At 35.6% G+C, this 23213-nt stretch overlaps 1 protein-coding gene across 1 annotated transcript; it reads right to left on the reverse strand.

The window, feature by feature from the left end:
- Positions 1-5933: 5933 nt before the first annotated feature.
- On the reverse strand, positions 5934-21628 carry LOC131934830 (uncharacterized). Its single transcript, XM_059290956.1, has 11 exons — positions 21447-21628; positions 20854-21000; positions 19689-19868; positions 18965-19129; positions 17594-18241; positions 10298-10546; positions 8608-8741; positions 7675-7867; positions 6418-6469; positions 6214-6320; positions 5934-6019 (listed from the first exon to the last, which is right to left on the reverse strand). The coding sequence occupies exons 2-11, from the start codon at positions 20933-20935 to the stop codon at positions 5934-5936; spliced, it is 1896 nt and encodes a 631-aa protein (XP_059146939.1). The 5' UTR covers positions 20936-21000; positions 21447-21628.
- Between the last annotated feature and the right edge of the window lie 1585 nt (positions 21629-23213).

The raw sequence follows: 23213 nt of genomic DNA on the forward strand, positions 1-23213 counted from the left end.
TGGAGTAGAAGCCCCAGGGAAAGCGGAAGAAAGGGCGCCCAAGACAGATCTGGAGGCTTAGTTCATCTCTCAGAAGAACTGCAGTCAGCAGAGATGCGTTGAAAGATTGGAAAATTGTATATCTTGGGATCGGACAAAATGGAAGGAAATGATGGAGGCCCTATGGTACACAACGAGCAAAGTGTACTTGGTCAAGTCATGACTTCCGGTTACCGAAAATCGTTTAAAAGTTGAAAAAAAAACACCTGTTAATACAATGTAGTACTATGAATTTTGTCAACGTACTTGAAATGGTTTTTTGAGAAACCAAAAATAGAGTAAGTGCAATTTCCGGTTACTGGAAATTACTCAAAGTTGAAATTTGGGCAACCTAACTGATTCGGTAACGCACAGTCGTGTTTACAATTGAAGAAGAATGTAAATCGTAATTTTTTTTAAAAATATCACTTAATAATTTAATACGATTACAATACATCCTTTATATTAAATACGATAACGTAGGAAGATGTAAAAAGGCAAAAACTGTTGAAAATACATTTAGTTTTTGTGAACTTTTACAAATTATTAAGATTAATTTCTAAAAAAAAAGGAAATCGTAAAGTACCTTCATGACAAAGCATGATTAACAATAAAACACTGAATTTCATTTTCCTTGTTTTGAGGTTCACGTTTACACAATTAGCAGACGTGTTTCACACTAAGAAGAGAAGTAAACTGAAAGTAAATGGATTACACAATATGTAGATGTATTACAATGGAAGAAGATGTATAAAACTAGATGTATCAAAATATAAACGTAAGTGTTAAAGAACATACACCTTAACCAACATCCAGATTCTCTATTACTCATTACAATAAAAACAATACATTCACAAAGTGCTCTAATTTATATATGTATATATATATATATATATATATATATATATATATATATATATATATATATATATATATATACATATATATATATATAAATTAAAATCCAATAAGAATCTTTGAGTCTCTATAAAGTCTAATCTATATTTTTGTATTATACCTTGCTTTAAGTCTACTGATCTAGAGTTTCTTATCGTTGACGCTAATAAAGCAGGTGATCTATAAAACGCAATTTAAAATTATAGATAATATATCGCAGTACTTTTTTATTTTATTATATATAAAACACACTTTTTATTTATATAAGACATATTATATAGGTCAAATATTATTACTCGATGAATCCAGAACAAGAAAACTTAAACACATCCTCCTTGTTGAGAAAACGCAACAAAATGACACAAACCAGGATCTTTTTGTTTCGCAATACCATCAAGGGAGGCAGGTTTTCCTGGTAATTCTATTCATAGTACGCCCCTAACGTACACACTACTGTTGTGTTCAGCCGACCGTGTCCATGTTGTGTACCTTTATAATTTAAACCAGCCGGGTATGTCAATGTATGTTTGTTTATGTGTTTGTGTCCGCAGGTCTGTGTTCAGAGTTTCTTCCAGGCATCTTTCCGAGAAGGGGTTGGGGACGGGATGGAGACAGTCTACCGCTCCCCCACAAACTAACAGTAAAAACAAAAATCTGAGAAACAAAAAAATCAGTGGGTCGGAGTGGTCTAGCGGTAGAGAGCTGGACTGCTAAACCGTAAGTCTCGAGTCCCTAAATCCACCCAACTGATGGGTACCTAACTCACGTTTGGGAAAGTAAAGGCGTCTGGGCATAGTGCTGACCACACTATCTCTTCATATGCCGAGGTCACAGAAACAAGTGAACTCTACTTCACTTGCCCCATAGACCGTCAGGTTTGAAAGGGAAACTTGTCACTTGGTGTGCAATTCTTTTTTTTTACGAGATTCTATTCTATTATAAAAAGTTTAAGTAACTAAAAATAGATAACAAATATTGTCTATGTCCTGAATTGCCATCCCTCGTAATTTTATATTAGAATATTCGAGAAAGTTTAGGTCCCGGTTTATTTTCTTTATACACAATAACAGAGAATTAAGAACAGTTTAATTTACTCTGATGGGTACCTAACTCACTTTAGGGAAAGTAAAGGCGTCTGGGCATAGTGCTGACCACACTATCTCTTCATATACCGAGGTCACAGAAACAGGTGAACTCTACTTCAAAAATAGTCACGACTCCCAAAAAACTTCACAAATGGCAAAGTGCGGACAATTCCTGCGATTGATAAATTACTGGTAGACAAATTAGACTACCTCTTGTAAAATCACGGCGAAGATCGAAATTTATATGTTCATAAAACCTATATTCAAAACATCTGTGGTCAAAGCACCTGTGGCTCATATTTTTTAATATGACGAGTACACAATTAATTACATTAGACACACATTCGTTTCAACTACTCAAAGATTGACAACAAAAAAGACTAAAAAACACAGTATAATTTATTGTGAACTTATAAAAAATAATACTAAAGGTTATAAAAATGAATTCATTGAATAAGTTATAAATACAACATTCTGAAAACTACGGATTGTGTTCATTGTTCATGTATAAAACAGACACGTTTCAAGAATTTTTTGAAGTGAAAGCTACTAAAGGAAAGTGCTATTGTCTCGTGCTAAAAAAACTAAGGAAAAATATTTCATCCATTCTGTGCAGAATCTCTACAGAAGAGGAAAGATTATGCGATGTTATGTAGGGGAAGGGGTGGTATAATGTAGGGGAAGGGGTTGGATACTGTAGGTGAAGGGGTGGTATACTGTAGGGGAAGGGGTGGTATACTGTAGGGGAAGGGGTGGTATACTGTAGGGGAAGGGGTGGTATACTGTAGGGGAAGGAGTGGTATACTGTAGGGGAAGGGGTGGTATACTGTAGGGGAAGGGGTGGTATACTGTAGGGGAAGGGGTTGGATACTGTAGGGGAAGGAGTGGTATACTGTAGGGGAAGGGGTGGTATACTGTAGGGAAAGGGGGGTATACTGTAGGGGAAGGGGTGGTATACTGTAGGGGAAGGGGTGGTATACTGTAGGGGAAGGGGTGGTATACTGTAGGGGAAGGGGTGGTATACTGTAGGGGAAGGGGTGGTATACTGTAGGGGAAGGGGTGGTATACTGTAGGGGAAGGGGTTGGATACTGTAGGGGAAGGGGTGGTATACTGTAGGGGAAAGGGTGGTATACTGTAGGGGAAGGGGTTGGATACTAGGGGAAGGGGTGGTATACTGTAGGGGAAGGGGTGGTATACTGTAGGGGAAGGGGTGGTATACTGTAGGGGAAGGGGTTGGATACTGTAGGGGAAGGAGTGGTATACTGTAGGGGAAGGGGTGGTATACTGTAGGGAAAGGGGGGTATACTGTAGGGGAAGGGGTGGTATACTGTAGGGGAAGGGGTGGTATACTGTAGGGGAAGGGGTGGTATACTGTAGGGGAAGGGGTGGTATACTGTAGGGGAAGGGGTGGTATACTGTAGGGGAAGGGGTGGTATACTGTAGGGGAAGGGGTTGGATACTGTAGGGGAAGGGGTGGTATACTGTAGGGGAAAGGGTGGTATACTGTAGGGGAAGGGGTTGGATACTGTAGGGGAAGGGGTGGTATACTGTAGGGGAAGGGGTGGTATACTGTAGGGGAAGGGGTGGTATACTGTAGGGGAAGGGGTGGTATACTGTAGGGGAAGGGGTGGTATACTGTAGGGGAAGGGGTGGTATACTGTAGGGGAAGGGGTGGTATACTGTAGGGGAAGGGGTTGGATACTGCAGAGGCGTAGCGACCCTTCCCGGCGCCCGGGGCGAACTTTCAATTTGGCGCCCCCCCCCCCGCTTATATATATATATATATATATATATATATATATATATATACATGTGTGTGTGTATAATTATGTGTGTGTTTATATATAAGCTTGTGTGTGGGTAAGAGTGTATGTGTGTGTGTGTAAGCGTGTGTGTAAGCGTGTATGCTACAGTCCGGACAAGGTTTAATAATTACATTGTATGATTTTCATTCCTTAAAACTTTACGACAATGTAATTCCCATTAAGATGCGTTTAACTTTTTTTGCAAAAGATTAGTAATGTCAGTAAAAAAAATAAGCCTGATCTGTGTTAGAGGGTAGTTTGTAGCTAACGCTAATATGTTTAGACCAGCCTTTTATGTTCTAGTTTTGGAACGATCTCTGTTGTGATATGGTACATAGTTGGATTCGAAGTTTTTTAGAGTAAGGACACACAAGTGACATACAAGAAGAAGTTATCAGAAATATTTATTGTTCACATTGGAATACGACATTGGTATTTCGTTGATTGGTTGATGGTATGACAAAACAAGCTAGAGAAAACAAACTGGAATCCAACGGATGTTAACAGCTCGTAGTCTTGGATTTCGCAGATTTGCCCTGCCTTCTCGCACACAGAGTTTCTTCCAGGCATCTCTTCGGGGGGGGGGGGGGGGTGGCGAAGCCCCCCCCCGAAATTTTTTTACCGCCCCCCCCCCGAACGAAATTTATATAATTTATATATAGAAAATATATACGTTTAACAGTGTCCGCCCCCCCCCCCCCGAAGAAAGTCTACTGCCCCCCCCCCCCCGAAAATTTCAAGTGCCCCCCCGGAGAAAAAAGTCTGGAAGAAACACTGCTCGCACAACGTCAAACACAAATGCAGAACTAATTGTATTGATTGAAGAAGCAGTAACAGTCAATTTAATGATAGCCCATGACATTCTGATTATAATCAGCAGCAATAAAACGCGTTTTAACACTAAGAAAATGTAGAATTCAAATGCATTGTCAAAAAAATTCAATCAGGATCTATAACTAAATGTGGTCTCTTTTACTGTATGGCTTGGAGCTAGATTACAGACAGTGGAGAATGAAATAAGAGCATGGAAAAAAGTGGTGGTTAGTGGCTTAGGGATTCAAGAATCCGTGATATTTAGTTCTCTTTAATATAGTTCAGTGATCCAGGTAAGATGTAATGCAATCAATCAAAAGTATCTGATCTCTCACGTTGAAGTTGAGAGAATCGTAAGAATCTTACAAAGAACTAGTCGCGTCTTTTTTTTTAAACAAAACTGGCTATTGAAATTGTACTTTACGCGTTAATACACTTGGTTTCTTTACTAAGTGTTAAGAGAGTTATCTGCTCACCAATCCAGTACAAATACTAGCGATTTTTGTTAGCGAAAAAAGCGCCCCCCACCCCCACACACACTCATCACAACCATCTTGGACAAAGTTTGTAGAGCGGTTTTTAACGTAACTAACTTTTTTTAAAAAATTTTACACAATTATACAATGCACAGTACAATTCGTTTCTTTCTGAGAGCTAAAGGTTGTTTACTCAGAATCCTGTGTAATTTTGCTATTTTATTTAGCCTAAAAGCGCCCCCCCCCCCCTGCACCATCTTGATAAAAGTCACTAACGTATTTTACAGTTCGACAATCGTACAATACGTTTTAATACAATTGGTTTCTTTTAATAGTGGTAACGTTTATCGACTCAACAATCTAGTGTAAATTCTTCCGTTTTAAGTCTCGAAAAAGCGCCCCCCCCATCTAGGAAAAGCTTCAAAGCGGTTTTGCCGGTCACTGTTTCTTAAGAGTATATGTTTTACATTAAGAAATCAAGGTAGAAAACAGTTAAATCAGTATGTAAAGGCGTGTAGCCATTACATTTCTTAACTTAGACAGTTTATAATTCAAAACTGCAGCATAAAATCAGCTTTAAAATTTTTTTCCCACCCCGTTTGGCGCCCCCATAGGGTCGGCGCCCGGGGCGGCCGCCACCCCCCCCCCCCCCGCCCCCCCCTAGCTACGCCTCTGGGATACTGTAGGGGAAGGGGTGGTATACTATAGGGGAACGGGTGGGATAAATTTAGCAAATATTTTTAAAATGTGTGGGTGGCTGGCAAATGTCTACAAGAATGAAATTCCGATTTTGAACAAGATGGACGAGTCGATACGGTGTATGTGCTGTCTTGCTACGTTAAAATGCAGTAGCAGGCGGTGGTTGAAGGGCAGCTATCTGTAGCTGTTGGCTAGCTAGCCGTTTATTCCGTCTTCGCTTAAGAACTGAAACAGAAAAGCAATTCACTCCATCAGTAAAAAACTTCAAACGTACACCCACCACCAACACCAACTCTGTTGATTACAAAAGCAATTAACTCTAACAGTGAAAACTCCAAACCTTACCACTACTTCCATACCGGAGATTACTACATGTCTTTGTTAATTTACTGAGTGGGGTGTCTAATAAAATAACGTACTTATACAACAGATCGTCAATGTGAAGATCGATGTAACTATTACAGCAAGCGGTATTTCAAATGAGAACATTGTTTTCACGTGGATATTGATATTGATCGCCAGATTTCTAAAAGTGGTATTAAAGGAAAGTTTGTATTAGAAGTAAACGGAAGGTGTTACACAAAAAGCAGTAAAAAGTTCGCGCTTAATTAAATTATACGTACAGAAACATGGAGTCCCCTGAATTGTAATTTAATTTGAAAGTGAGTACTTCTGCTGTAAACATAAATTTATTTATTTAAATACAGTTTAACATAATGGGAGGGAAAGTTCTATGGCTAAGGAGTAGAACTCTTTAACATAAAAGTTAGCCATTTGTTCAAACATAACTACCACATATGTGATATCGCACCCACACGGATTAGATCAGTGTTTCTTCCAGACTTTTTGAGATGCCTTGAAGAAACTCTGGATTAGATTAGGAATAGGAAAATGCTGGGAATTAAATCTGATGAGAGGAGCAGATAGAAAATGAGAGTGGTTTGTGCACGCTTAAAGCGTGAGGTCTAATAGTAGTAGTGTGCTTAGAGATCTGATTTATTTCCGTATGGTTTAGTTGTAGCAAAAACATAGATTTTAATATGAATAAAAAAATTGCCAGCCATTAAATATATTAAAAAAAAAATCATGCAATACAACCAATACAAACGCTAAAGTAAGCGTAGCGAAATTTGTGAGGCTAACTTGCACAATACATGTTAAAAATTATTTGCTTTTCTGATGTCAATCCCTAAGCACACACGCTTTTAATCTCGTACGCTGTAGATAAAGAATAATTTTGTATTGCTAAGTTACGAAGCAGTCAACATCAAATGATATGTTAATATGCAGTTTTGGCATTTGGCGTCACCGCATTTCACTTCGATGGGCCGTGTATTAAGTGCTGATCAGTACATTGTTTGGTGTCACCCAGCTCCTCCCGTTTTGTCTAAGGGCGTCGACTTGTGCATTAATTATATTAATTTGGTCCACCTATTAATTCAAGTTGAAAAAGCACAGTTTCATTGCAAATTCTTAAATGTGGTCGTTGATTGATGTTTCAGATATTAAAACATTTTAACAAAATATTTTCCACCTGTGTCATTTCCCCCCCCCCCTTAGTTGTAATAGCTTAAATATGTGCACCCATGCTGTTTATCTATGGTCGGTTATTAATACAATTGGTTGTAGTAGTTGTTTTTATAGTTAGCAAGTCTTCGGTCGCCGATATCAATAATTTTTACTTAATTAACCGATTATCTAACTTTTATTTCTCTGCACTGAACTGGAAAAAAAAGCATTTGGTTCTTCTGTGAATGCTGCATTCTTTTGGCCTTGGTGTCCCCAGCCCCCACCCCAAAACGGTGTCACCCGGTGCGGTCCTCAACCCCCCCCCCCCCCCAATCCCCCCTCTTGCAAGACCTCTGATTTATATATCTCACCGTAATGCTGATTGATGCGGAGCTTCGCGATATTTCCGGGGAGTTTGACCGCCTGTTCGATGCGAACACTGGGGTTTTTGCTCTCTTTGTCATGGGTAATCCTTAACAGGGTGTAGACCCTCATCTCATCGGTGTCAGGGGTCAAGTCCTGGTCCAGCTTGGTATCTTTGATGTCGGTGACGGTTACACTTAACTAAAGACGAACGAAAAAGTTCAGCTGATAAAGGTTTATTGGGACACGAGTAAATTATCTTCGCTTTATATTTTACAAACAGCAAGCGTAACGGTTCAACGGAATATCGTATTGAAGTTGATTCTGCTAGTACTGTTACAAGCGTTATACTTATGTATAATTTGGAGAAAACAAACAGGATTAAATGGCAAGACTATGGGCAAGATAAAGGTCAAAGCTAAATTTAGTAGAAGCAGCGTCAATGTTCTACGTGGGCTGTCTTAGAAGAAAAATAAAATGGTGGTAGTTGATGTTTCTCGTGAAAAAAAAACAGTTAACTGAATAATAGTTTTAATCGAAAATCTATTAGAAATTTGAACAAAAGTGGTCAAAAATATTTAATAACAGGTGTAATAAATTCCTAAAAACTGTATGTATTCTTTAGTAAGATTTTTTTTTGTTTAAGGCGTTTTTCCAAGAAAATGTATGCATGATATATTTTGTGATCAAATATGTTGTACTTAGATAGATGTGTCTTTGATGTCTTTTGTCCGCGTTGAAAGCTAGTAGAACTTTTTTTTTAAAATTAATATTCATTAAAAACTAGAGATGGTTGATTTTTTTGTTATTTGAAAGGGCTACCAACACGTTATGCTTAATTAGTTTAACTGCTCAGGAAGTTGCTGTCTACGATTTCGGCAGATGTAATTTTTATGATTTTTGTTAGGCAAATTAAAGACTACCACCAAACAGCTTCTTACTTTTACGCGTTCGGTGCTGTCTCCCTTGGTTTCGTGGACAGTAAATTTCAAACAGATGCTAATTAACTTGTCCAAGTGGTCAACCTGAAATATGTAGTCGAGATCCGGCTTGGTCGTTTTATTTTCGGTACCGTCTGGGGAACAAAGCAGGTGCTATTAATAGGGAACAGTTGGGCTTAATGTGATATAGGGAACTATAATGGTGATGTTTAGTAGGGAATGGTAGGATTTAATGTGATATAGGGAACTATAGTGGTGATGTTTAATAGGGAACAGTAGGGCTTAGTGTGATATAGGGAACTATAGTGGTGATGTTTAATAGGGAACAGTAGGGCTTAGTGTGATATAGTGAACTATAGTGGTGATGTTTAATAGGGAACAGTAGGGCTTAGAGTGATATAGGGAACTATAATGTTGATATTTAATAGGGAACAGTAGGGCTTAATGTGGTATAGGGAACTATAATGGTGATGTTTAGTAGGGAACAGTAGGGCTTATTGTGGTATAGGGAACTATAGTGGTGATGATTTGTAGGGAAAGGTAAGGAATAGTGTGGTCAGACCCATGCTCAGCCGAAATCGGTATTTTAAAAGACAAAAACATGTCTGAGGTGTGACGTCTTTTTGAATGTGGGGGTCTGGTCTTTTGTGTGATAATAAGTGAGAGTAGGGAGGGGAGGGAAAAGTTAAAATTTACCAAATAAACATGTCGTCATTTATGGATGACCTTTGTAACACGCGATTATTCAAGAATAAATGGGTAGTCTTGTTATTTATCTAATTATCATGTATGTTTGCATTATATATTAAATTGCCTCTCATAAAAATAAACAGATTCCTAGTGATAAGATGCAACACAAATATTTATTTTGACCATTTTATTACATCAAGTGTTGTTTACTGTTGATTCCATTTATACATATTTTTGTCAATTGCGTGTAAAAAAATTGGGCCTTTGGTTTAAATAGTGCAAATCTTATCTTCATTTCTTTTGTGAATAACCCATTTCATCCCAAAGTAGTATTTAATTTGTGTTGTGTTTGTGTTTTGTTTTGTGTTTGCGTTGTTTTTTAGTTTGTGTTTGCGTTTAGTTTTGTTCTGTTCTGTTCCCAAGTTGGTACATTTAAAAAAAGATTTACCGAGGCGGAGCACGAGTATGCAGCGAGTTTAAATATGTGCATATTTGATCATAGTATATAACATATGCAACGTATGCAAATAAACTCAAAAGCTCGTAGCATTTTATATTATGCTTAGGAACTGTTGATTTATTAGTTACAGCATGAAATCGCCATATTACAATTAATTGCCAACAAAAAGATATATTACACATGTTTGTTATATTGTTTTAATTCTGTCACTGGTCGAAAGAAAAAAGCGCATACTGCCTAATATTTTAAAATCGTACATGAATTATTTTGATATTGTTCTATTTTTATTTGCACTCAGAGCATTTTTATCATTTTGTCTTACCCGAAAAATAAAAAATAAATAATAAAAAAAAATACTATATTCACGGTACGTTTTGTAATAGTGATGCATAGAGGGGGGGGGGGGGGGGGAATCACTAACAAAACAGATAAAAATACATTTGAATATTAAAATACTAGATCCCTGATGTTTGCTAATAGACTTAACATTTCTCATATAATATTAAAACTCAGGTTTCCAGCAAAAGCCCGTTGACTTACCATTGATACGCTTATCGGAAAACAGGATTTCGACGCTTTCGTTGGCCGGGTACGTATTGACAATTTTTGTAAAGTCCATCTCGCCAAAATGTGCAGTGCACCTGACGTCATGGGGGCAACTCCCCACAGCGCACACATCGGGTCTGCTGCTCTCAGTACTGTGCGCCTCTTTAACAAATGAATCCATCGAGTCGTTTCTACTGCTGCATTTATCCTGACACTGAGGTTCAAACCATCCGACATCGCAGCCTGCAAAAAGTTGATAAAAAAATTCAACACTTTCTTGTATCCAATTTTTTCTTTATACACAATCACAGAGAGTTAAGAACAGTTTAATTTACAATAGGCTTGAAAAGCCTGTTTACAACGGTTCAAAATTTTTGTTGCCAGAAAGCATATTTTGCAACCAAATTGATTATTTTACATTTGTGAAGTAAGGCAAAAAAAATGTAAAACAAAATAATAGTAGCCAAAAAAAATTTAAAACAAATTAATAATAGTTATACATATATTAATATATATATATATATATATATATATATATATATATATATATATATATATATATATATATATATATATATGGTGACAGGACAAATGATCTCAGGACAAATGATCTCAGACAAAATATCTCAGACAAAATATCTCACGGACAAAATATCTCAAGACAAATGATCTCAGGACAAATGATCTCAAGGACAAATGATCTCACGGACAAAAGATACCAGGACAAAATATATCAAGACAAATGATACCACGGACAATTGATCTCAGACAAAATATCTCAGACAAAATATCTCACACCTAAATTTTAATAGTGTATTGGATGATTTTAATTGATCTGAATTTTTTTTATTGACTGTCTTATGGTTTTGTTTACTATTTTTAATATTGTTTATAGGCCTATATAATAATTGTAAGAAATGTTTGCCGTATAAATGTGTCATATTGCACTAAACATTTTAAGGTTAGTATTAGTAATATAGTATACCAAGATTAAAGAAATAATTTCCAAAGACAGCGTAGGTGTGCTTGACAAACATGAGACAATCCTACCACGTAGGTGGACGAAACTAGATCTAAGGGAATGAACTAACAATAAAGACACACCTTCGTATCAAGGTGGCAGCCAGCTTTGGCGACAGAGACATGCCTTAAGGGAAAGACAACCGACCTCCATGGACAATACAACTAGTATCTAAATTCTATTGTTATGCGTCGGCCACACCTTAGTGATCAGGTGACTAATGCTTATTTAAATGACAGTGGTCATCGTGGAGCTAAGTGTGTCGTAGTGTGCATCAAACAAAGCTGTATTAATGGTGATTGCTTTGCTATGGTCTCTTTCGTTATCTCGCAGAAAGGTATTTGGACATTAGTTTCTGGTGAATTTATGTTTGCCATAAGTAGGCAAAGAGATAAGGAAATGTGAAATTAGGACATGTCGAGCAAGAGTTCACACAATACATGATCACATAGTATTGGAGACGTGTGATCATAACGATGTACCTACAAGAAAAGAAACTTACACGTTATGTTTGTGTTGATAATGTAATAAAAACAATAGTTTAACGTTACGAACCTTAAGACCCATTCACATTTTTGAAAGATATTTCGCGTGATATGAATATCAATGTTGTATAGCTACCATTACTTTATTTGTTTTATACATCATCATTTATTATACCTTTCAGGCTAAAAGAGTAAGTTTGTTTATTAATATTTATTTTTTCAAATCAAATGCTACTACAATTGCTTAATACACCTTTTGATGGTTTGTTAGGTTTCACTAATTCATTTTGTTCACAATTATTATACGTAAAAAGTAAACAAAACCATATTAACAGTCAATAAGAAAGTTCAACTAAATTCATCGTAAATACTATTAAAAATTCGTTGTGAGATATTTTGTCTGAGATATTTTGTCTGAGATTATTTGTCCATGGTATCATTTGTCCTGATATATTTTGTCCTGGTATCTTTTGTCCGTGAGATCATTTGTCCTTGAGATCATTTGTCCTGAGATCATTTGTCCTGAGATCATTTGTCCGTGAGATATTTTGTCTGAGATATTTTGTCTGAGATCATTTGTCCTGAGATCATTTGTCATGGAACCATATATATATATATATATATATATATATATATATATATATATATATATCGGTTCGGCTCGTAATAGTAATTAAGCTAACATTTTTATTTGTAATTTCTGTTGTGGTGATAGGGAATTGTATATTATATAATATAAACAAGGATTTCTCCCAAGACCGCTATATTGTATTTTATCTTGGAAAAAAATGGGTGTGATTTTTATTGTTTTAATTTTTCTGGCCACTACCGTTGACTTCGATGAGGTGGTTGAGGGGCTTTTTTTAAAAAAAATATTTGAATGGATAAAATAATTCTAAATGGCTTTTTTATGGCTTTTCATTACAAAAATATGAAAAGAATGTAATCGATGGTTCCCAACCAGCTTTTAGATATTATAATATATCTATAATTTTATCGCTAGCCATATTTTCAACACACATTTTTTTTTTAATTTAGTATGATTACATAGATTTTTCAAACCTATTGCAACAAGCCTTAATGAATCTTCAATATATTTGTACTTAATCAATTATTTACAAAAGTATTATTGTTATTACGAGAAGCTTAGCAAAACATATACATTGAAGCTGCGATATTCAATCATTTAAAGACATTTTGATCTATATTTAGGTTGGACAACAGTTGAAAATGTTCTTACCTACTAGATCTATAGGACAACTAATGTAAAACACGAAAAGTAGGCCTACTTCTTTCCACATCTTTTTTTCTCTATCGACAATAAATTATACTTTGACTAGGCTGATTTAATTCTTTCTTTTTTTTATCCAACGTTATTAAGTGCGCGTTCTCATGTTAAATTTCAATTAATTCAGGAAATTATAATGTAAACATAGTGTTTGTTTCTGGTAGATATGTAAGCTGCTCGTTCAATTTCGATGCGCAACGGTGTGAAAAAAAAGATATCAACATAAATAGTGCGCTATATAGTTTTAAATATTTTGAAATAAATTATTATTTATACCTAATAGGAGGTAAGTTCTTTTCACGAAAACTGTTTACCTTTTAACAAGTCAACCGAAGAGCATCCGAATGTTGTATAACTAAACCTAATGCACTCCTTTACACCACCACATTACAAAAACTCACTCCGTCTTATCACTAGCCTCAATCCACCACTACAGCTAATACACTCTTCCACAAAACCAGCCTTGCTCCTACGCGACACTAGAGCATACTTCACATAACTAAACGCTACACCACAATACTCTTAACTCACTCCTCTACATACCATGCTCAATCCGACTGCCCCTCCCTCAACTTGTCCAAACTCACGAACACCGTATGGCCTGACTTTATCCATTGGCCCGATCCCTTGATGTAATCCATTGAACCAATAACCTACCTGCTCTACTGATCTAATCATATGACCTAAACCATCGACCTAATCAACTGACCTAATCGATTGACCTAATCCCATAACATTATTAAATGACCCAACACCATGTAACAATCCCAATTTCATAATCCCCTGAACTTCTCCAATCAAACGACTGAGTTCTAACATTTGTATTGTTGACATTTCTTAGTATCATCTAATTCCCTTTCATTTATGCTTTCAGTCACCTAGTCTAGTTTGATAGTTAAGGCAGGTTTATTGTGTTTTCTCAGTGGCCTAGGGAGGGGGGGGGGGGGGGTTAGGGGGGGTCATAACCCCCCCCCCCCCATAGACCCCTCGGTATATAGAAAAAGTATGAGTGGGGGGTGCAAAATTGAAAGTTTGAGGGGGTGCAAATCGAAAGCTTGAGGGGGGGATGCAAATCGAAAGTTTGTCCCCGGGTAAAGAATTGGAAACCCCCCCCCCTTGAGACGATCCTGGCTACGCCACTGTGTTTTCTTATCTTCATTTTCATTTACTCCACTGCCCCCCGCCATTTTCAGTGTTTGACTCCTCTATTCGTTGATGCTGTCGTCTCAGTTTTCTTCTTTTCACTGCATCTTTTTTTTTTACTGATCACTTTCCCATGTAGGACAACTTTCGATATCTCTAACTATATTGTTACACAGCACACCAGTTTGATTTTTTAAAGCGATTGTTGACAGAAAAATATGATGACTAATCGCCTTTAGAATCTGTCATTCACTATTATAGGTCTGCTATAGACATAACTACTTAATCTTTTAATATTTTGATTATTACGTAGAAATAAAATTGTTTCAATAAGTTTTCAGTTTTTTTTTATTTCTTGGACACAATCCCCAAAATGGGCAATTATTTTTCTGGACTTCAGTCTATTACCCAGTTTTAATTTTGGTTGTGTAGTGTATCTCTGAGAGGACGGGGTGTCCAGCGGTAGAGAGCTAAACCGCTAAACCAAAAGTCTCAAGTTTGAATTCTGGTTCAAGTTAGTAGACCGTCCCTGAGTCCACTCAGCTCTGATGGGTACCCTACAAAGACGGCTGTGCGTAGTCCTGACAACTCTATCCATTCATACGCCGATGTCCCTGAACCGTCTCTGAAACAGATGAACGCTTCTTCAACTGTCCCGTGTGTTTTTGGAACGAAAGGGAAAGGATGGTGCGGATGAGTATATCACTGTATATGCTTTACATAATGTGCAGGCATATCTTAAATACACATTTTCAATATAGCTGTTAAAAAATTCTCAACAGCGAAATGATTTTAGGCGTTGATTTATTTGAGAAATTAAACAAACGATAGTATGTACTCAACGGTAAGGCTGATTTTAACACGTTTTTTAACACGTTTTTATTAACTCAGCTTCGCGTGTGTTTGTTGTTAAAATTGACATCGAAAATTAGCCCACTTCTGATTGCTCTATAGATCTGAAATTTGGCATGCAGGTTACTTTCGCCTAACAATTTCAGATGCAATCATAAAAACTAGCAATTAGAGACCGTAATTAGCTTAATTTAATTACGCCCAAAGGACCATAAAATTGAGGACATGATTTCTAAAGATACCGACAAGACTGGAGGCTTGTTGACACAGTTACTTCGGCCCCAATCGATGTGAGCGCGCTGGCCGTGATCGTATAGTGGTTAGTACTTCGCGTTGTGGCCGCGACAACCCAGGTTCGAATCCTGGTCGCTCAAGATTTTTTTAGTCCGTGTATTTATAAACACTTAGTCAATTCATACTTAATCAAGTCATTAGATAAAGTAGAAAATAAACTATATAAAAAACTTTTTTAAAAAACACGTTTTTCATGTGTAGCAACGGACTAAAAAGGAGAAAATAAAATACTTAAAAAAAACTTTTTAAAAAACCACGTTTTTCTTGTGGACTAAAAAGTAGAAAATAACTATTTACATACATTTGATGACAAAAAACGTGGGTCGGGCAGATGGGTCGGGAAATTTGATGGTGAACGTACCCACGTTTTTTGTCATCAAATGTATGTAAATAGTTATTTTCTACTTTTTAGTCCACAAGAAAAACGTGGTTTTTTAAAAAGTTTTTTTTAAGTATTTTTATTAACTCAGCTTCGCGTGTGTTTGTTGTTAAAATTGACATCGAAAATTAGCCCACTTCTGATTGCTCTATAGATCTGAAATTTGGCATGCAGGTTACTTTTGCCTAACAATTTCAGATGCAATCATAAAAACTAGCAATTAGAGACCGTAATTAGCTTAATTTAATTACGCCCAAAGGACCATAAAATTGAGGACATGATTTCTAAAGATACCGACAAGACTGGAGGCTTGTTGACACAGTTACTTCGGTCCCAATCGATGTGAGCGCGCTGGCCGTGATCGTATAGTGGTTAGTACTTCGCGTTGTGGCCGCGACAACCCAGGTTCGAATCCTGGTCGCTCAAGATTTTTTTAGTCCGTGTATTTATCAACACTTTTTTAAAAACCACGTTTTTCATGTGTAGCAACGGACTAAAAAGGAGAAAATAAAATACTTAAAAAAAACTTTTTAAAAAACCACGTTTTTCTTGTGGACTAAAAAGTAGAAAATAACTATTTACATACATTTGATGACAAAAAACGTGGGTCGGGCAGATGGGTCGGGAAATTTGATGGTGAACGTACCCACGTTTTTTGTCATCAAATGTATGTAAATAGTTATTTTCTACTTTTTAGTCCACAAGAAAAACGTGGTTTTTTAAAAAGTTTTTTTTAAGTATTTTATTTATGTTTTAATTAAACTTATATGCGTGTAATTGTCTTTGTTTTAATGTGGAACCGTGTGTGTGTTTAGCATGCAGAATTAAGTATTATTCTAAGGCTAACTTACAGTTCAAGACATATAGATCATTCAAGTAGGCCTATTTCAGTGGCGTAGGCAGGGGGGGTTAGGGGGGGCAGAACCCCCCATAGACCCCTCGGTAGATACATAAAGGTTGAGCGGGGGTGCAAAGTCGAAAGTTTGAGAGGGGGGTGCAAATCAAAAGTCTGAAGGGGGGGGGTGCAAATCAAAAGTTTGTCCTCGGGGAGGGACACTACGCCTCTGATAAATACATTTATGATGCGGGAAAAAAATTTGAACCTCTCCATGAGACGATCCTGGCTACGCCACTGGCCTATTTATTCAAGTAAAGAAAACATAGATAAGAAAAACGATAATGTGTCATTAAAGTTATGTTTTTTTTTCATTGCTGAGTTTGATTACGATTCGATTTGTATCTCATGTTGCACATTGTATTTACAGGAAAAATTAAATACTAGTTTATTCCAGTAGCTAGAAGTCAAAATTATACAGTAGAATATAGACGAATGGTAATTTATAGCTTTTATAGTGATTTTGGCTTCATGATAATATGCAGTATAAAAAATCATTTATCCAACGAAGACCATTTGTGGAGTTTCAGCTGGCATGTCAAACTGAAGTAGAAAACAATTGAAATAGTTGATTAACATGCAAGCAAATATTTTCTTTTAAGTCATGGGGAATAAAATCTAAAATTATAGTATGCAATAACCTATAGATTACTTTATTATTTTTTTAAATCATGGTATTTTCATCTGTTAGGTTATTTGTGTCAGTTATTGCGTAAATGTGTACACCATATGTTAATTTATCCGTCAGGTTGTTCGTCCGTCGTTTGACTGTCAATCCGTCATTTTTCCTATTTATCGTGTTTCTGTCAGTTCGTTAAATCTTCCGTCCGTCAGTTGTGTGTCTGTCTGTTTGTAGGCTTGGACAACTGCCTGGTGAAATAACTACTCTAAGTGATCAGCACATTAATATGGGCTCTATAAAGAAACGTGTACCTGAGTACGGTGGAGGCGGCATATTGGGTGCTTGTTGTTGGGCAGAAAGAGACACACTATTGTATGTCGCAATGTATCTTGTCGTGTATGGAGGCGGCACATTCTGTGCTTGATGCGATGGAGCAGACTGGCAGTTGTAGCTTTCAGATGTCAGTGTTGTGCATGGGGGCGGTTCGACTCTTAGTTCAAGTAGACTGGAATATGTCGGTGGTGAGTCGTTTGGGGCAGAACTCTGTATTGATGTGTGTTGTTGCGACTCAGTAGTTAGTGTGCTGTTACTTGGTTGAACAAGTTCGTTTACGCGTGTTGAACTCCTGTCATTTTGATCAGGTCCAGGAGCCATTTCTGGCGTTAACTGAGGAGTAATACTGATAACACGCATGGCTTCATTGTGTCTTTGTAAACGTTTCACTTTTTTCTTACGGCAGCAACAACAAACAGCCAGTGTAGTTAAAACGAACAAAGCTATAAATGGTAAAACTATGACGGTTATCTTTAGAGCTACACTACTTGTGTAGTTTTCAGCTGCAGGCTCGGGTGTGGTTGGGAACAGGAATTGGAATGGGGTTGTCAGGAATGGTTGTTCGGGGTATGTATTTAAGTAGACGTCCGGTGCGTTGGTACTGCTCTTCGTGGTAACATTATCGGCTGGAAAAAAAATTAAATTGTACGTTTAAAATTGGAAAACTCAATAAGAACCTGTCCAATAAGCAGACCATTTAACATAACGTGTATGTTGTGTCTGTGTATGATTAATAGAGGATACGTGTTGGGCAGATCAATATTGGTTTCTGAAGAAAATATAATTTTATTGTTTTTATTTTGGACAAGTCGTTTATTAATTAATGCAGTTTTCATTTATTTATTTATTTATTTATGAACAGATGGGTGACGTACGAAATTGTTAATCTTGACAAGTATACTTAAAATAAAGCGAAGTAAGCTAAATCTAATATACTTATTGTAAACAATAGTTTTCATTAGTTAATTGACTTATTTTTGTTCTACGTGTATGTTATTTTGCCCATACATGTCGTAATCTACCTCATGTAATGCACCATACACATTCACAATCAGTTTGCAAATGAATAATTCTACGAAAATTACATCTAACCCCCTATAGAACTTTATAACAAATCTTACGTCTAACCATATTCACACTGTTAAAACTAATCGTATTTCTAACATTGTGTAGAATGCAACAAAAAACGTACATATACACGTATTTGGAATAATACAACGAAGTATGAATGTAACCGTTAATAGAATAATGCTACAACAAATACATCTTGCAATAAAAACATATGCTTAAAATGCTACCCAAAAAAATCATACAACTAACAGCATATATAGTTTTGTAACAAAACTTACATCTAACGTAATCCACAACATTCATCAAGCATCGATCTTGCTCCCTTTGAAAAAAATCTGATGAACAAAAAACTCTCAGCATGTCTTTGTCCACATGTTTCACGGTCAGATTAGATTGATACAAATTGAGGCCCCACATTCGAGAAGTCTGTAGTTCAAAATTTGCTGTTGAAAGAAAATTTATAATTAATACCATAATTTAGCCTAATATAGCAATCTTTAAAGATCAATTACTTATACTCCACTTCCTTCTGTCTTATCTCCAATATCATTCTTTATACGTTTTTATTATCTACCCAACAAAGATCAATTACGTATACACCGCTTCCTCTGTCTTATCTCCAAAATCATTCTTTTTACGTTTTGTATTATCTACACAACATGTATTTAAAAATTATGATGTATTAAATTAAGGAAAATGTATAAATGATGTTTGATATTTTCTGCATGTATCTTACCGCTTGAACCCCTTGCTCCAGTGGGGAAGCGGTGAGAGAGGAACAATGTTAAATAAAATAAAAAAAACAAAAATTGAACTTATTACATTAGAATTGCAATCTGATCAGTTCTTAAACTACTTGTTAAGTTTTTAAAAAATGGTTCGGTAGAAGTCAAAATTGTGTTCGTCCTTCGATACACGACGGACGGAAAAAAACTAGTTCGAAAGAGGAATCAAGCTGAATAAAAGCTTTGTATAAGATCAGGAAATACAAGTTCTACCTACTTGGATTGTACCAGATGACACATCTGGTGTATGGCGTGTAGCATGTCGTGACCAGGCTTATCTTCTCTCCGTTGACTTTTTGTAGGAACCATTCAAGACTTTGACTACCATATAAATTACAATTACAGGTGAAGTGGTCTCCTTGGTTTAGTGTGTGGATCGGTGAATCAATGGACGTGGCTGTTTCAACGATAAAGAAATCTCTTGTACAGCCATACTAGATTGGATAAGATACTCAGTCACACTGGCTAGAGTATGAATGTCAGGCATATTGTTGAGTGTAATTTATTCAACCAAATCGGCTGAGTAAGAAATTCAGCCAAACTGGTTAGTCAAAAATAAACAAATACAGATAGTGAGGCCAATACAGTGACTACCTTTCACTAGTAACACTTTATAGGCTGACCAAATTAATCAAACTAACAGAGTTTCTTCCAGTCTTCCCCTCCCCCCCCCCCCCACAAACGAGATGGAATTTATATAGTAAGCATACTTTAAATAATGTTGGATACTTATTAGAGCTGGATGGACTATTGCTATTGCCTAACAATAGAATTTAAGTATCCTAATCACTATAGGTTTCATGAAAATAAGCCCCATTGTAGAATCATTGAGCTCCTAACAAAACGTTTTTTCCCTAAATTTGTGCTTGTATGTAAAGTTGGCTCCTATATATTTTCTTGTATGTGTAGTGAGCTTCTATATTTGTTCTTGTATGCTAATTTAGCTCCTATATCTGGGGAGGGGATTGTAGGGGGTCGCTTTGTGATATCGAAAATAACATTTAATCTATGAGGCGACCATTAATGACATTACGGTATATTTTAGAACATAAAGATTAAATCATTGATTTTAGAAAGAAGAAATTCCGGAACAGTTTTTGTGCAGTATGATTTTTAAAACTAGTGGTTTTTTTCCTGACTGCGCTGAAGCTGAGCATATAGATATGTAAACTGATTTTTGTTTTTAAAATTGGAGTATAACATTCATTTTAGATTTTTTTTTATTCGGCAGGCTTTTGTATTGCTACACACAGACCAGGAAGTAAAAACTAAACGTCCACAGATGAAACATATTTTTTTTTTAAAAAAGCTTGTTTAAAAAGGTTCTAAGCAAACCATACATCTTACATCCGAACAAATGTTAGAACAAAAAAAAATAATACCTCCGAAAGTATCCACAACATTCAGTATACAGTTGTCAGTGTATTCACGAAAATAATCGGGTGAGCAAAGAAGTCGTAACATGTCTTGTTTGACGTGTTGGACAGTGATTTTATTCACAGTTTTATTAACTTCTAAAAATATATCACCTAAAAGAGAATGTAGATTTTCATCTTTAAAAAATCAAATTCAATGTGTAAACGACGTTTTAATTTATACATATATATATATATATATATATATATATATATATATATATATATATATATATATATATATATATATATATATATATATATATATATATATATATATATATATATATATATATATATATATATATATATATATATATATATATAAACTAGATGCAAGTCTTACTACCAACAACATTATTTTAAAATAAAAACAAACATACATAAATTATATCAAAATAGCGTTTTTATGCAACCTGACCCTACGAATATCATAGATCCACCACCACACCAGGTAAAGACCCGCTGCCGGTGTACAACATACAATCCAACACAATAAAACAAAACCCAACCCTACCCGACATTAAAAATATTAATTTAAGTTATACATGTATTCTTACCTTTATAATTCTGGACTGAGCAATTATTGTATGGATAGGGACAATTGGTGATGAGGGGTATTTTTTCTCCATTTACTTTTTGTAAAGTCCATGATATTTCTCTTTTAATATTATAATATGTTAGACACCCACAGGTAACTGGGTCTCCTATTTGGAGTGTGTAGATCACTGCAAAACAACTTCTCACTGTTTGTGTAGAGAAAATATTACGATAATTTTTATTTCTGTATAGATTTCGATTTTCTGCTTTAAGAACTAGAATAAAGAGTTTAACCAAAAAAAAAAACTAGAATAAGTCATTATGTCGCAAGGACTACCAATGCTTTTCAGCTTTAAGTATTAAATAAATTATTCAGACATTATGAATACATTGAAATATTCTATCATACAGACTAAAATACGTCATTTAAATCTTCCAGGCTAAAATTATGTATTTTGAAATGACAAATTAGCCATATACAGTTCTAAATGTTAGATATTTTATCCAAGTAATTTGGGATTTTTAAACGAGCTGAAAGACATGATTTTTATTTGTAAATGTGTAAATTTAAATGGAGGATGTTCTTTTTGAGAATTCGCAAGAAAAAAATACAGGGCGTAAACAATGTTTTATTTTAACACATTACTTTTAGAAGCATTAACTACTCTTGTCAATTTCAAAAAGACAATAATGAAACTGCAAAATAGTTTCTGAAATTTAAGTGTATTAAAGTAGCTTGATATTAACTGAAAATTTTATAAGGATGTCATTTTTAAAAAAAAACACATTTTTACCTTTTAAATTACTTTTTGAAACCATCTACAACAAATATAATCCTTGCAAGTGTGTATATTTTGAAAATGAAAAACCCCCAAAATATCAAGTATAGACGTAAAATTTTCGATTTTACTTGAAAATAATTGTCAATATTCAAGAAAATGTAGAAGAAATTATTCTCCTGCGAAGTAAGTAATATTTATGAATGTTTTGAAATTTCAAAAGATAAAATTAATTATTTAAAATAAAGAAATCGTACAGTACCTTTGATGACAAATAAGATTAAAAATAAAATGCTAAATTTCATTTTTCTTTATTTGAGGTCACGTATTACACAATAAGCGACTGTGTTTCACAGTAGGTAGATGTGTTACACTAAAAGTAGATGCATACACAGTGAGTAAAAGTGATGAATAAGTATCCAATTATTATAAACGTAAATGCTATCTAACGTACATCTTAACCAACACCAACACTCTATTTAAAGTAATGTAAATAATCCTCTATAGACCTAGCTATTAATTGGGCAGATAAAGTAGAGTTCATATGATTCTAGACCTTGGCACTTGAAGGGAAGTTGTGGTCAGCACTCTGCTCTGTCGCTTTTACTTTCCCTAATATGAGTTACGTACCTAGTCGCTTTTACTTTCCCTGATATGAGTTACGTACCCAGTCGCTTTTACTTTCCCTGATATGAGTTACGTACCCAGTCGCTTTTACTTTCCCTAATATGAGTTACGTACCCAGTCGCTTTTACTTTCCCTAATATGAGTTACGTACCCAGTCGCTTTTACTTTCCCTAATATGAGTTACGTATCCAGTCGCTTTTACTTTCCCTAATATGAGTTACGTACCCAGTCGCTTTTACTTTCCCTAATATGAGTTACGTACCCTGTCGCTTCTACTTTCCATAATATGAGTTACGTACCCATCTGAGCTGGGTTGATTTATGTACCGATCTGCGTTGGATGGACTCAAATGACTTGAACCCGGATCGAACTCGACTTTAC

Source organism: Physella acuta, unplaced genomic scaffold, assembly GCF_028476545.2.
Source record: "Physella acuta isolate Inbredline_101_S28 unplaced genomic scaffold, ASM2847654v3 ptg000118l, whole genome shotgun sequence".
In the NCBI taxonomy this organism is placed as follows: Eukaryota; Metazoa; Mollusca; class Gastropoda; family Physidae; genus Physella; species Physella acuta.

Bases quoted from the DNA above. Each gene is read 5' to 3' on its own strand.
- LOC131934830 (XM_059290956.1), bottom strand. From the start codon at position 20,935: ATGTTACGACTTCTTTGCTCACCCGATTATTTTCGTGAATACACTGAC. The intron at 18,242-18,964 runs GTAAGTTTTGTT...TTTTTTTTCCAG, and splicing joins TGTTGTGGATTACGTTAGAT to CCGATAATGTTACCACGAAG. The intron at 6,321-6,417 runs GTACGTATAATT...TACCACTTTTAG, and splicing joins TCAGGGGACTCCATGTTTCT to AAATCTGGCGATCAATATCA.